The sequence below is a fragment of the Salmo salar genome, chromosome 03, assembly GCF_965601325.2.
Source record: "Salmo salar chromosome 03, fSalSal1, whole genome shotgun sequence".
Classification (NCBI taxonomy): domain Eukaryota; kingdom Metazoa; phylum Chordata; class Actinopteri; order Salmoniformes; family Salmonidae; genus Salmo; species Salmo salar.
Genome location: NC_138293.1, coordinates 89226185 through 89240380, shown reverse-complemented (window position 1 = coordinate 89240380; position 14196 = coordinate 89226185). Strand labels below are relative to the sequence as shown.

At 45.4% G+C, this 14196-nt stretch overlaps 1 protein-coding gene across 4 annotated transcripts in view; it reads left to right on the top strand.

Moving 5' to 3' along the window:
- Positions 1-14196, top strand: part of LOC106601932 (E3 ubiquitin-protein ligase rnf213-alpha) — a 68703-nt gene that overhangs the window by 40167 nt on the left and 14340 nt on the right. For all 4 annotated transcript variants that reach the window (XM_045715675.2, XM_045715678.2, XM_045715676.2 and 1 more), the window contains 21 exons: positions 319-488; positions 580-682; positions 774-888; positions 2304-2511; positions 2871-3067; positions 3346-3468; positions 4053-4163; positions 5659-5901; positions 6462-6537; positions 6635-6669; positions 6796-6896; positions 7178-7334; positions 7990-8164; positions 8476-8570; positions 8898-9149; positions 9558-9690; positions 10001-10084; positions 10250-10430; positions 11081-11282; positions 12424-12501; positions 12683-12880. In XM_045715675.2, coding sequence (XP_045571631.2) covers positions 319-488; positions 580-682; positions 774-888; positions 2304-2511; positions 2871-3067; positions 3346-3468; positions 4053-4163; positions 5659-5901; positions 6462-6537; positions 6635-6669; positions 6796-6896; positions 7178-7334; positions 7990-8164; positions 8476-8570; positions 8898-9149; positions 9558-9690; positions 10001-10084; positions 10250-10430; positions 11081-11282; positions 12424-12501; positions 12683-12880 — 3037 coding nt within the window. The remainder of the gene's footprint in view (positions 1-318; positions 489-579; positions 683-773; positions 889-2303; positions 2512-2870; positions 3068-3345; positions 3469-4052; positions 4164-5658; positions 5902-6461; positions 6538-6634; positions 6670-6795; positions 6897-7177; positions 7335-7989; positions 8165-8475; positions 8571-8897; positions 9150-9557; positions 9691-10000; positions 10085-10249; positions 10431-11080; positions 11283-12423; positions 12502-12682; positions 12881-14196) is intronic.

Sequence of the window (14196 nt, the reverse complement as noted above, 5' to 3'; positions counted from 1 at the left end):
CCTGACCTCGACCCCCTATCTCACTAAACCACATCTCTCCACCCTCCTGCAAACATGTGATTGCCTTCCATTTACTCAATACATTCCAAACTGAATTGCTTCCACCATATACATTCCTCCTACAGATACCCATTAACTTCTAGTGTAGAAACCAGACTATGGCACTCAATATTTCAATAGGATACCTGATAATTAACACTATTTCACGTTTAGAGTCAGAACCCATCAATACTGTAACGGAATTGAATTATTAACATACAGTATGTGTGGGTTCATTGCATTGTTGGTCACGATTGTGTCAATCATGTTATTATACAGAGTTCTCATCAACCAGAACGCCCGCTTCAGGAAGCAGTGCAACGCCTTCTTCATAGACCTGGTCTCAACACTGTGCTTCAAGGACAACTCTCCCCCCTGCAGGGCCATCATCCTCCACCTGCTCTCCTTCCTCATGGTGGAGGTCCACTCTGTGCCCATCATCAGAGGTGGTGAGTGGGTGGAGATGTGGGTGTGGGCAGTGTGTGGACCGCTGTGTGTTTGTCTTGTGGTTGTCCTCACAATCCTCTTCCTCTTTGCCAGCTCATCGTCAGATTCTGACCAAGGCCCTCTCTCCCTTTGACGACTCTGTTGACAAAAACCCAGTAGTTCGGTCGGTTGTTCTCAAACTCCTGCTCAAATACAGGTGATTATGTGACTAGTACTGCTAGACTACTCTTTCATTCATTTTTCAAATGCCCCTCACTGTTTGATTAAATTCATGTTTGTTTTTGAAGCTTTGATGATGTGAAAGACTACCTGCAACAGCACCTGACAGCAGTTGAACAGAGCAACATCTTGGAGGAATCAGACCAGAAGGAACTGTATTCGCTGTATATCAACTGTCTGGAGGTAGGTGTATATATGGCCCATTGAATGGAGGTAGGTGTACATATGGCCCATTGAATGGAGGTAGGTGTACATATGGCCCATTGAATGGAGGTAGGTGTATATATGGCCCATTGAATGGAGGTAGGTGTATATATGGCCCATTGAATGGAGGTAGGTGTATATATGGCCCATTGAATGGAGGTAGGTGTATATATGGCCCATTGAATGGAGGTAGGTGTATATATGGCCCATTGAATGGAGGTAGGTGTACATATGGCCCATTGAATGGAGGTAGGTGTATATATGGCCCATTGACTCATCTGTCTGGAGGTAGGTGTATATATGGCCCATTTGAATCTACAGTAGCATTTATGTGGTTGGTGTATGTAAAGAGTTATGCACCAGTAATTGTTGGTGTGAAGAGATATCGGCTAAGTACATTGACTTGACTGGAGTTGATGCAAAATCCTAGCCTTAAAAGTAATACATAGTGTCATGCTTGAAACTCAGTCTTTACTGCTGTGGATTTAGTTATGTCAATGGCTACATGTGCTATTTCAGTGACGCATGCTATTTCAGTGATGCGTGCTATTTCAGTGAATAATGCTATTTCAAGCAGCTACATGTGGCGATTTTACATTTACATTTCAGTCATTTAGCAGACACTCTTATCCAGAGCGACTTACAGTAGTGAATGCATACATTTCATTATTATTTTTTATGTACTGGCCCCCCGTGGGAATCGAACCCACAACCCTGGCGTTGCAAACACCATGCTCTACCAACTGAGCCACAGAATATTATGGACATTTTCTATCTGCAGTAATAGTGGAATGATAGTGTTTCACACAAAGAATATTTTGGGCCAATACAAAATAGCATTCTAAAATGCAGACTTGCTATTTGACAACAAAAGCCAGATGGGAAAACTGCACCTTCCCTCTTACAGGGACGCCACTAAAAGGCATGGTCATCTCCTCATCGAGCACAACGAACAATGGCAGACTGGGGCAAGCGGGCAATGTAGAAATCGCTTTGTCATTTCCTGGTTACTGAAATTCCATGCTCAATTTCAGTATACGTGAGAAAATAAGCACTGAATAGTGTAGGGAATCATTGTACCATCTAAATCACTGTGAAATATGTTTTCAATTACCAATAATATAATTTTTACGGCTGTTTTAAAGTTGTTGGACGTAACTGAAAGTAAAATAGTCTTGCCATGAAGGATCCTTGGGAAGTCAGATGGCACTAACCTCTCCACCGTGTTGTGGGGAAATGGGATGCGGGGGAGGGGAGGGAATTGTTTATATTGAGCCTAAGTGTAGTTGCAGTTCACCAAGCTTCTACATGGGTGACACATTCTACATGTAGTGTCTTTCAGTGACATGCTTTTTCAGTGACATTATTGTCACACCCTCCTCTCTCCATCCCAGGATTCCATGTTTGAGCGGATGCAGTGCCACACGGCGGCAGAGCAGCAGGCCTGCATGCAGGATGAGAAGGTCTTCCTGGGGGACTTCCTGCATTTGGATGCCGGCCACGCAGCCACCATAGAGTACCTGCAGCAGGTGGCCAGGGTGCGCATGGGGCTGGACAGGGCTGCAGACCTGCTGGTCCACAAGATGTCTGCTGCTGCCACAGGTACGTGCATCATCCTGGATCCTGTTCAGTAGGGTACAACTAGTATTGGGTCATTTCAAGTAGTCTGCCAGTATCACTCCATTTAATAAAGTTATTTTCTTCCATTTTGTTCCTGTTGAACACTACCCTTGTGTTTCAAAATGATACTTGCTGGTGTAGGTCAACTGTCGTACAATATATATGATTGATTTGATAGACTATTCAATGATTTAATTAATACAGTAGGACAGCAGGTAGCCTAGCGGTTAGATTGTTGGGTCAGTAACTGAAAGGTTGCTGGTTTGAATACCTGAGCCGACAAGGTGGAAAATCTGTCGATGTGCTCTTGAGCACTTCCCTCTCCCATTATGGTCCAATAGGATCGCAGGAGCAGTCTCCTAACGGCGTTGCGGCCTTCCTGACCAGCGTGATAGAACTGTGTAGACGCAGCGGGAACGACTGGTACCGGGTCTACCTCATCCGTAAGATCTGCAGTCAGCGCGGCGTGGAGTTTGTTCAGACACTCCTGAAGGTGGCTGACATCCGGTGGTTGTTCCCAGCTGAAGTTCTGCAGCAGGTAATGGTGGCCATTTTTTGTCTTTCTTTATAGGGGAGTAATGTAGGGAGTAATAAGATATCAATACCAAGCTGGAAGTGGTACAGGGATAGTCAACCTTGTTCTTATTTCTTCCAAAATGTTTTTAAGTTTGTATTTGTTAAATGGGTATTTAATATCTAGAATCTCATGGCTAGCATTTTTTTAGTATTTTACTAAGTATTCCTGTATTGATGTGATGATATAAAACATATTTCATACCATTTGAACCACTCTTGCTCTCTTCTGTGGTCCTTCAGAATGAAGTTGGCAGCCAGATAGACCAATATCTTGTGTGTGGAGAGGATTACAAGACGATCCGAGATGCTGTTGCCAAGGCAATGATGGAAGGCAAAATCGAGGCATTGGACAACGCTTGTGAGGTATTGTTGTAGTTCTACTTTAGTTCATAACTGAAACACCTGCAGAACATTTTGCATAAGCTTGTGATTTGATTTTGCTTGTTCATTTGTATGTTCTTTCTATCAGATATTCTGTTTTTAAAGTGTTAAAGGCCCAGTGCAGTCAAAACATAATTTTTCTGTGTTTTATGTGTATTTCCACACTGAGGTTGGAATAATACTGTGAAAGTGATGATAATGCCCTATTAGTGTGAGAGCTGTTTTTCAGCCTGTTTTGGTGGGATGGAGTTTTGGCCTTCATGGTGACATCACCATGCAGTAAATTAGTTAATAGACCAATAAGAAAGAGTTCCAAATCTCTGCCAATAACAGCAAGTTTTCAGTTTTCCCATCCCCACTCAGACCACTACCAGACAGTCCTAGCAAAGTTCTTGCTTGAGAAATTGCTCTTTGTTAAGAAGCTATTGTTTCTTTTTGACAATTTTAATTAAAAACAATCATAGTAAGGTACTTAATTGTTACCAATAAATTATTTTGATATTGGGGGAAAAACACTGCATTGGAGGTGTGTGTGTGTGTGTGTGTGTGTGTGTGTGTGTGTGTAGGGCTGTAAATGTCCTCCACAGAAGAAAGCAGTCTACCTGCTACTGGCCCTGTTCAGAGAAGTCACCTCTCTCTACAGATCAGCCAATGACAGCTTCCATCCTAAACCTGTGGTAAGAGTCCTTATACAAAGACACAATACTGTGACGTTGTCCCAATTCTCTCCTTTCTACCCTTCACTGATTTGAAATAAAATTACTGATATAAGACATATGGTGGAAACTCCTACTAGCCCATGTCACCACCAATCAAATGCTTTTAGATTTGCGGGAAGTAGTGAATGAGTGCACATGTCAAGAGAAAGGAATATTATTGTCAGTGTATCAACTGTCTCCTCAGCTTCCATACGTCACTTGTCTTTACACCTAAAGCTAACACTGTATCAACTGTCTCCTCAGCTTCCATACGTCACTTGTCTTTACACCTAAAGCTAACGTTGTGTATCAACTGTCTCCTCAGCTTCCATACGTCACTTGTCTTTACACCTAAAGCTAACACTGTATCAACTGTCTCCTCAGCTTCCATACGTCACTTGTCTTTACACCTAAAGCTAACGTTGTGTATCAACTGTCTCCTCAGCTTCCATACGTCACTTGTCTTTACACCTAAAGCTAACGTTGTGTATCAACTGTCTCCTCAGCTTCCATACTTCACTTGTCTTTACACCTAAAGCTAACGTTGTGTATCAACTGTCTCCTCAGCTTCCATACTTCACCTGTCTTTACACCTAAAGCTAACACTGTATCAACTGTCTCCTCAGCTTCCATACTTCACCTGTCTTTACACCTAAAGCTAACGTTGTGTATCAACTGTCTCCTCAGCTTCCATACTTCACCTGTCTTTACACCTAAAGCTAACGTTGTGTATCAACTGTCTCCTCAGCTTCCATACTTCACCTGTCTTTACACCTAAAGCTAACGTTGTGTATCAACTGTCTCCTCAGCTTCCATACTTCACCTGTCTTTACACCTAAAGCTAACACTGTATCAACTGTCTCCTCAGCTTCCATACTTCACCTGTCTTTACACCTAAAGCTAACGTTGTGTATCAACTGTCTCCTCAGCTTCCATACTTCACCTGTCTTTACACCTAAAGCTAACACTGTATCAACTGTCTCCTCAGCTTCCATACTTCACCTGTCTTTACACCTAAAGCTAACGTTGTGTATCAACTGTCTCCTCAGCTTCCATACTTCACCTGTCTTTACACCTAAAGCTAACGACGTGTATCAACTGTCTCCTCAGCTTCCATACTTCACCTGTCTTTACACCTAAAGCTAACGTTGTGTATCAACTGTCTCCTCAGCTTCCATACTTCACCTGTCTTTACACCTAAAGCTAACACTGTATCAACTGTCTCCTCAGCTTCCATACTTCACCTGTCTTTACACCTAAAGCTAACGTTGTGTATCAACTGTCTCCTCAGCTTCCATACTTCACCTGTCTTTACACCTAAAGCTAACACTGTATCAACTGTCTCCTCAGCTTCCATACTTCACCTGTCTTTACACCTAAAGCTAACACTGTATCAACTGTCTCCTCAGCTTCCACACTTCACCTGTCTCTTTAACAGTGTCTTTACACCTAAAGCTAACACTGTATCCCCCAGCAATGCCAGGCCCTGTTGGCGTTCATCCAGGCCTCCAAGGTGTTGGTCAGCCCAGAGGTGAGGGCCTTCGCCCAGGCCCTGGTGGCCAACCGGCTGGGGCCCCTGGAGGTCCGTCCCGGGGCCTCTGGGGCCCAGCGTGTGGTGGTGGAGCTGAGCGTCCACCTGGCTGCAGTGCTGCTCTGTGGGAACCAGGGTCTACTGACGCCCCTCCAGCAGCTGGCCCTTCTGCCTGCCAACATGCAGGTGGGAACTCTGTAGCTGCATGCCCAATGGCACACTGTTTCCTATGTCGTGCACTCCTTTAGTTTTGACCATGGCCCATAGTGTAAGGACTAGTTAAGAACTCCCCTCACCTGGTTGCCTAGGTCTTCATTTGACATGAATAGAAAGGAAATAACAAAAAACATCTTACACATGGCCCTCCAGGAATTTAGTTTGACACCCCTGGTCTGGAAGGAATCCAGGCTAAACCCTTTTCACGCTACTGAGGCGAGCCAAGCTGTACTGGGCTGGCCTGGTATGCATTCAACATTTAATAGAATCGTGCTGAGAAGGTAACCTGTGAAAATAAATATCAATGCCAGCGCAGTATGGTTTGGCTTTGCCCTGTAGTCTGAAAATGGTTGTTTGATTAATTATTGAAATACTTTAAAAGGCATATCCACCACATCAGATACAGTCCATGGAAAACAACAGCGTTCAACACATTAAAGCCAGTGACTTATCTCCAGGGTGGTCCTAGTATCCCCTTCTGTTCATGTATAGTCCAGCTAACGTTGATGTTTGTTCCTGTGTGTCTATAGAGAGCCTTCCTCCCCACCATGCCAGAGGACATGCTAGCAGTGGCTCACAAAGCTATGGGGCAGCTGCAGTGGTACTGTAAGTATAGTAATGGATGTGTGAATTTTGAAAGATTTAGCAGATTTAACTGTCTAAAATGTGAAGTCGTCCAAGCTTTTCTTCTGCTCTTCCACAGTTTGTCCCAACAAACACCCGTGCACCATCGGCGAGGTACGTAACATTTGAGTTTTGAGTTAATTAAGAATAATCTTATCTTTGGCCCTAACTTTCAGTTTAAGTACTGTTTCTCAGAATCTCTCTCTCTCCTACCCCTCTGTCTGACCCCTCTAACCACAGTGTGGCCAGCCCATGGAGAGGAGTCGCTGCCTGGACTGTGGCCTTGAGATTGGAGGGGACAACCACATAGCTGTCCCTGGCTTCCAAGCTGTTCAGATTCAGTGAGTGGGATTTTTATGGAATTTCTAAGACAGTTGATAATGACTTGAGCAGGTGCTGCACTGTGCAGACTTCGGTTCAAACAGTATTTTATTTCAAATTGTTTAGCTGTGCTTGATTGAGCTGACCTGGCACAATGGAACCAATGGAATAGCCCCCCAAAGTACACACCCCACCCATCTGGCCATCCAAGCAGGCTCATACTATTTGAACCCAGGTCTGGTATCATGACAGCACTGGAGAATGGAGAAAATACAAATGTTGTTTTTCCCCCTCTTCACAGGGGTGACTGCACCCAGACCGGACACATCCTGGGAGAGCCCAGACGGAGAGACAACCTGGACATGCAGGACACCAAGAACATGTCCCCAGTGCCCTTTAACCTGCTGCGCCTGATCACACACATGGCCATGCTGCTAGGGGCCAACAGTCACCCCCAGGTAAGTCCACTAGAGCAGGGGTTTTCAAACGTCTCCTCGTGAACACACAGCCGTTCCATGTGTTGGAACTATTCCAGAGTCAACACACCTGATTCAACTGATCAACGAATCATCAAGCATTTAGGGCTCCCGAGTGGTGCAGCGGTCTAAGGCACTGCATCTCATTGCAAGAGGCGTTACTACAGTTCCTGGTTCGAATCCAGGCTGTATCACATCTTTGCGCACAATTGGCCCAGCGTCGGGGGTTTGGTTGGGGTAGGCCGTCATTGTAATTAAGAATTTGTTCTTAACTGACTTGCCTAGTTAAATAAAGGTTAAAAAATGTTTAACTTCTATTTTTTTTTTTTTTTTTGACAAGGTGAATTAGAGTTAGTTCAGGGCCACAACAACTAAAGTGTGAAATGTCTGAGGAGGTTAAAAACCACTGCACTAGAGGTACCTGCTGTACATGGATGGATGGGGTTATTGGTTTGACTGTTGTCCGGTGGTGACCGTTACATCTCTTGAAGGACACTTGCCTCAACGGAGTCTCTTGATCTCCCTCATTTTCTCTCTCTCTGTCTCTGGCTCTCTCTCTGCTCACTCTCGCTCTCTTTCATCCCCACTCCCTCCCTTTCTCACTCCCTCTACTTTCCCCCTCTTTCTCTCTCTGTAGGTCATCGGTGCCATCATCAAGCCCCCAGTGCCCGACCCCGGTGCGTTCCTGTGGGCCCACCTGTTGAAGGACATGGAGCAGGTGACCAGGTCGCTGGGGAAGGGGTCTGACGACACGGTCAACACCGTCCACCTGGTCATCAGCAGCCTTCTGGAGCCCCACCAGCCTGGCCAGTGTAAGGGACCAGAAACACCTCCATGTCCTCAATAGGTTTACAATCACTAAAAACAAGCATCGCCTTAGGACACTAATACTGTCTGATTAGAAGCCAACTAAGCATGCTAACGGTGCTGGTAAATTAGCCATCCCTAAGTTTTAGAATCATATGTACATTCTTTAGAGGGGTGAAAAGTCTTAGAATGTGCTTTAAGGTGAAGGTAGTTTAAAGTGAAAGCATTTATAAAAATGTACCATTATTGAATCATTGTCTGTGATTGATATCAGACGCTGAAAGTTTCCTTCACTCTATTCTGCTTCTCTCTCCAGGGCCTGTTCCCTATGACAACCTGCTCTCCACCAAGGAGGCCCGAAACGGCTGGGAGACCACCGTCAGCAATGACATCATCACACCTCAGCTGAAGGTACCAACTGATTACATCAGTCACCATTTGACTCAGTTCATCATCTCTAGATGAATAAATGACTTTAGTACCTTTCGGTGGTCCATCTATAACTGTCGTGTTCATTAGAGCACGCAATAGAAAACGTTTTAAAATGTTTGCAATGGAGAGAAAAAACATTTTGCATTTTCTTATTGGGCAAGTCTAGGTAGTCCCTCTCTCTTTTGAATTTGTTTTCTTCTGTTTAGTGTTTAATGAACACCGCCCTGAATAACAGAAACATTATCTAAATGAGACCCTTTCTTCCCCCTCTCTCTCTCCCCTCCTCCCGTCCCATCCCGTCTCCAGCACCTGGACAGAAGGCTGAAGGAAGTGAACGCCTTCGTCCGGGCCGACTTGCGGGTCTCCTCCAACCCTGTGATGAGGCTGGTGTTTGGGGACCCGCGCCTCTTCCTGGCCTCTCTGCCCCGGGAGTCTCTGATCCACAGTTCGGCTGTGTGGAGCTGCAGGGAGCGGGTGTCTCTACTCAGCCTCACCCACATCGTGGAGCAGCACAACGGCAGGGACACCCTGCCCATGCTCTGGCACTTCCTGCAGAGGGTAAGAGCTGAGGCACCGCTGAACAGAAACCTTGGTCTTATTCATTAGTGCACATCGTAGCAAAATGTTTTGCATCGGAAGCGAGTGTTTCTTATTGGACAGGTTCTTGTAGTCTCTCCTTGTTCCGGTAATCATGGTAGCATCCACATTAATGTAGAAGTGTTTAGAAACATATTTTATTCTTATTTACAATGAAAGTGACTCCAAAATGACACAATACATTATTTACCATTAATTTCTATTGGGCACAGAATAATCTGAAACACAACCAAAAAATTCATTATAATGTTAATAATAAACATGTTTACAGTCTCATTGACAGTCACAATGTCGGTCAGACCTTCGTTCTGTGCAGTGTGATTGGCAGTTTGTTTGTTTTATTGTACCCTGTGATTGGTCTGGTGACAGGAGGCAGAGCTGCGGTTGGTGAAGTTCCTTCCTGACATCCTGGCACTGCAGAGAGATCTGGTGAAGAGGTTCCAGAACGTGACTGACCTCACCTGCCGTACCATCGCTGACTTCCTTCACAGCCAGAAAGCAGGTACTAGTTTAAACTATACTTCTGGGTTAGTCACGGTACTGTATGTCCAACTGAAAACAATCAGTGGTATTGTTTGTGTTATTGGCATGGTACAGCGAGCACATATATCATTCGTTTCAATCTACTGAGGCCAGCTAAGCTGTACTGTACTGTAGTGTAGTGGCCTGGTTATACCTCCACCTTACAGGCTGGAAAATAAAATAGAAGAGTCAGCTCAGTACAGTTCAGGCCAGAACACTAGTGTCAAAAGGGTATTCCAGTTTGTTTACAATATAGGCTTCCATGTGGATTATTATATTTGTTGTCACAGCCTCCCTCACAGCCTTGTGCGAGAAACGGGTCAAAATCTTCCTGACAACATGGAATCAGCTCCGGGTCTCCCTGGCAACCAACGGTATGAGCACAGATAATCATAGCACAACTCTATGGCTCTATTAATAAAGGAATAATATAAATATATGCAATATTTTAAAATATGCTCTTTTGGAGGGGCATTCATGCATGATTTCTTAGTCTGCTATTTTGTGATTATAATCTGTGTGTTTTGGCTCTGCTCCAGGTGAGATTAAAATCCCTGGCGAGTTCTGTCGGGAGGACCTGGACCTGACCAGTGACTTCCTGATTCTGTTGCCACGGCGACAGGGTCCCGGCCTGTGTTCCACGGCGCTGGTCAGCTACCTCATCGCCCTGCACAACGAACTGGTCTACTGCGTGGACAAGCACACTGGAGAGGAGACCAGGTGAGGGCGCTGTTGTCCTATCTCAGAGTAGGAGTGCTGATTCAGGATCATTTTTCCTTGAGGATCACAATAAGATCACGTAGATGGGGGGGACCTGATCCGGGACCAGCGCTCCTACTCTGATACATATGGCCCCTGGTCTCATTAGGCTTGTTAGACAAAATGCTGTATGCATGGTCGGTCTGAGAGGGGATACCTAGTCAGTTGTACAACTGATGCATTCAACTGAAGCGTGTCTTCCGCATTTAACCGAGAGAGGTGTGGGGGGCTGCCTTAATCAGCGTCCACGTCATCGGTGCCCGGGGAGCCGTTGTTGTTGGGGGTTAACTGCCTTGCTCAAGGGCAGAACGGCAGATTTTTCCACCTTGCCGGCTCGGGGACTCAAACCAGCGACATTTTGGTTATTGGTCCAACATTCTTAACCGCAAGGCCAGTGGTTCCCAACCTTTTTCGGTTACTATATCACCAACTGAATTTTACTCTGCCCAGAGTACCCCCTCGTGCATTTTACCAGTAGGACTATGGTCTCTTGAGTCTTCCCAAGTACCCCTGGTTGGGAACCCCTGAACCCCTACTGAACTGATAGGAAGCAGAAGCAGACATGGTTGATATCACCACATTAGTTCACTCTTCCCCTTTCTCTCCCCCAGCTACACGGTGAGCCCGGGGGACCTGAGCGACCTGCACGTGATCCGCTACGAGCCGGAGAGGGATCTGCTGCCCTTGGTTCTGTCCAACTGCCAGTACAGTGTGGAGCGTGGCCAGGAGACCCTGCACGAGTACGACCTGCCCAAGATCCAGCAGCAGATCCTGGCCCGCTTCCTGCAGGGAAAGCCACTCATCACCCTCAACGTGAGTCTGTCTGTCAGCACTCGGTCAGTCAAATGTACAGTTCTCGGCATCGACAAAGTTACTAAATGCCTGTGCTGCAGCAAGGTCAATCAATCAATCAAATGTATTTATAAAGCCCTTTTTACATCAGCCGATGTCACAAAGTGCTATACTGAAACCCAGCATAAAATCCCAAACAGCAAGCAATGCAGATGTAGAAGCACGGTGGCTAGGAAAAATTCCCAAGAGAGGAACCAGGCTATGAGGGGTGGCCAGTCCTCTTCTGGCTGTGCCAGGTGAAGATTATAACAGAACATGGCCAAGATGTTCAAATGTTCATAAATGACCAGCAGCATCAGATAATAATAATCACCATGGTTGTAAAGGGTGCAACAGGTCAGCACCTCCGGAGTAAATGTCTGTTGGCTTTTCATAGCCGATCATTCAGTTAGAGAGAACAGGTGTGGTAGGGAGAGAGAGAGAGAGAGTCCAAAACAGCAGGTCCGGGACAAGGTAACACGTCCAGTGAACAGGTCAGGGTTCCATAGCTGCAGGCAGAACAGTTGAAACTGGAGCAGCAGCATGACCAGGTGGACTGGGGACAGCAAGGAGTCAACCAGCCAGGTAGTCCTGAGGCAGGGTCCTAGGGCTCAGGTCCTCCTCCGAGAGAGAGAATTAGGGAGCATACCTAAATTCACACAGGGTACATTGTTAATGTGACAAACTCTCTCGTAGGGTAACGCCAAGTTCATTAGCAATCGTCTAACAATAACAAATGCAATTAAATACATTTTTGAAATATGCTCTTAAATGGTGCAACTACATCCACGTATAAACATATGTTTTACTGAAGTTAGTGTGCGGTAGAGGTCGTGTGCGGTAGAGGTTAAACCAGAACTGTATAGATTTCCCTTTTTACAGAAACACTTAGCTGTCACAAGCTGCGTTTTCACATTCTGATCTTTTTTTCACTAATTGGTCTTTTGACCAGTCATATCAGCTCTGAAAAAGATCTGATGTGGTTGGTCAAAAGACCAATTAGAGTAAAAAAGATCCGAATGTGTCTGCCTGTGTAAACGCAGCCAAAGTGAGGTAAAGACAAGAGTTACTATATGACCGTGTATTAGACAGGTTTTGATGTGTTGCTTCCCACCTTATACAGGGAATCCCAACCCTGGTGAACAGACATGACCGCAATTATGAAAATATCCTCAAGGATGTGAAAAGAAAGGTTCAACAGGTAAGTCACAATAACTCTGGTGACATGTTGTCACATGGTACAGTATGATATGAACAGGGAAATCTGGTATTGGTACACAACATCCAATTTTGGATCTGCTGCCCTTGGTTCTGGCATGAGGTTGAGTTGACCCTGTTCTATGCCTGGTCCACGTCTCTGTCATTTCCCTTTGTGTCCCTAGGAGCCCCTGCCCATCCTGACCCTGTCGGCGCTGGCCGGGGAGCTGCAGTCATACAGCGAGGTGTGTGAGGCTCTCTCCACCGTGGAGGTGGCTCTAGGCTTCCTGGCCATGACGGGAGGCGAGCCCCAGCTCCAGCTGGAGCGCTACCTGGAGGAGGTTCTGCAGATGGGAGACCAGACTGGCCCACACATCCTAAAGGTCAGCCCCCTTCCTCTGTCTGGAGCCCACAGACTATCCGGGTGCAGCAGTAACATACCTCTGTGCCCTACACTCTGTTTCTTCCTCTGGTTAAGCAGCTAGTTGAGAGCCTAAAGCCTGATTGTTTCAGTGCTCTCGCCATCTAGCTGGCTCCTCATTGGCTTTCTTACAGGAACCAGTAAACAGATTGATACCCTAAAGAGAAACATAGTGACTTAATTTTCTGTCTTGTTGTCGTCAGCATTTTGTGGTATATATGGTTGAAGTCGTAAGTTTACATACACCTTTAAACTCAGTTTTTCACAATTCCTGACATTTAATTCCAGTAAAAATTCCCTGTCTTAGGTCAGTTAGGATCACCACTTTATTTTAAGAATGTGAAATGTCAGAATAATAGTAGAGAATGATTTATTTCAGCTTTTATTTCTTTCATCACATCCCCAGTGGGTCAGAAGTTTACATACACTCAACTAGTATTTGGTAGCATTGCCTTTAAATAGTTTAACTTGGGTCAAACGTTTTGGGTAGCCTTCCACAAGCTTCCCACAATAAATTGGGTACATTTTGGCCCATTCCTCCTGACAGAGCTGGTGTAACTGAATCAGGTTTGTAGGCCTCCTTGCTCGCACGCACTTTTTTCAGTTCTGCCCACAAATTTTCTATGGGATTGAGGTCAGGGTTTTGTGATGGCCACTCCAATACACTGACTTTGTTGTCCTTAAGCCATTTTGCCACAACTTTGGAAGTATGCTTGGGGTCATTGTCCATTTGGAAGACCCATTTGCGACCAAGCTTTAACTTCCTGACTGATGTTGCTTCAATATATCCACATAATTTTCCTCCCTCATGATGCCATCTAGTTTGTGAAGTGCACCAGTCCCTCCTGCAGCAAAGCACCCCCACAACATGATGCTGCCTCCCCTGTGCTTCACGGTTGGGGTGGTGTTCTTTGGCTTGCATGCCTCCCCCTTTTTCCTCCAAACATAATGATGGTCATTATGGCCAAACAGTTATATTTTTGTTTCATCAGACCAGAGGCCATTTCTCCAAAATGTAAGATATTTGTTTCCATGTACAGTTGCGAACCGTAGTCTGGCTTTTTTTTATGGCGGATTTGGAGCAGTGGCTTCTTCCTTGCTGAGCGGTCTTTCCGGTTATGTCGATATAGGACTTGTTTTACTGTGGATATAGATACTTTTGTACCTGTTTCCTCCAGCATCTTCACAAGGTCCTTTGCTGCTGTTCTGGGATTGATATGCACTTTTTGCACCAAAGTACGTTAATCTCTAGGAGACAGAACGCGTCTCCTTCCTGAG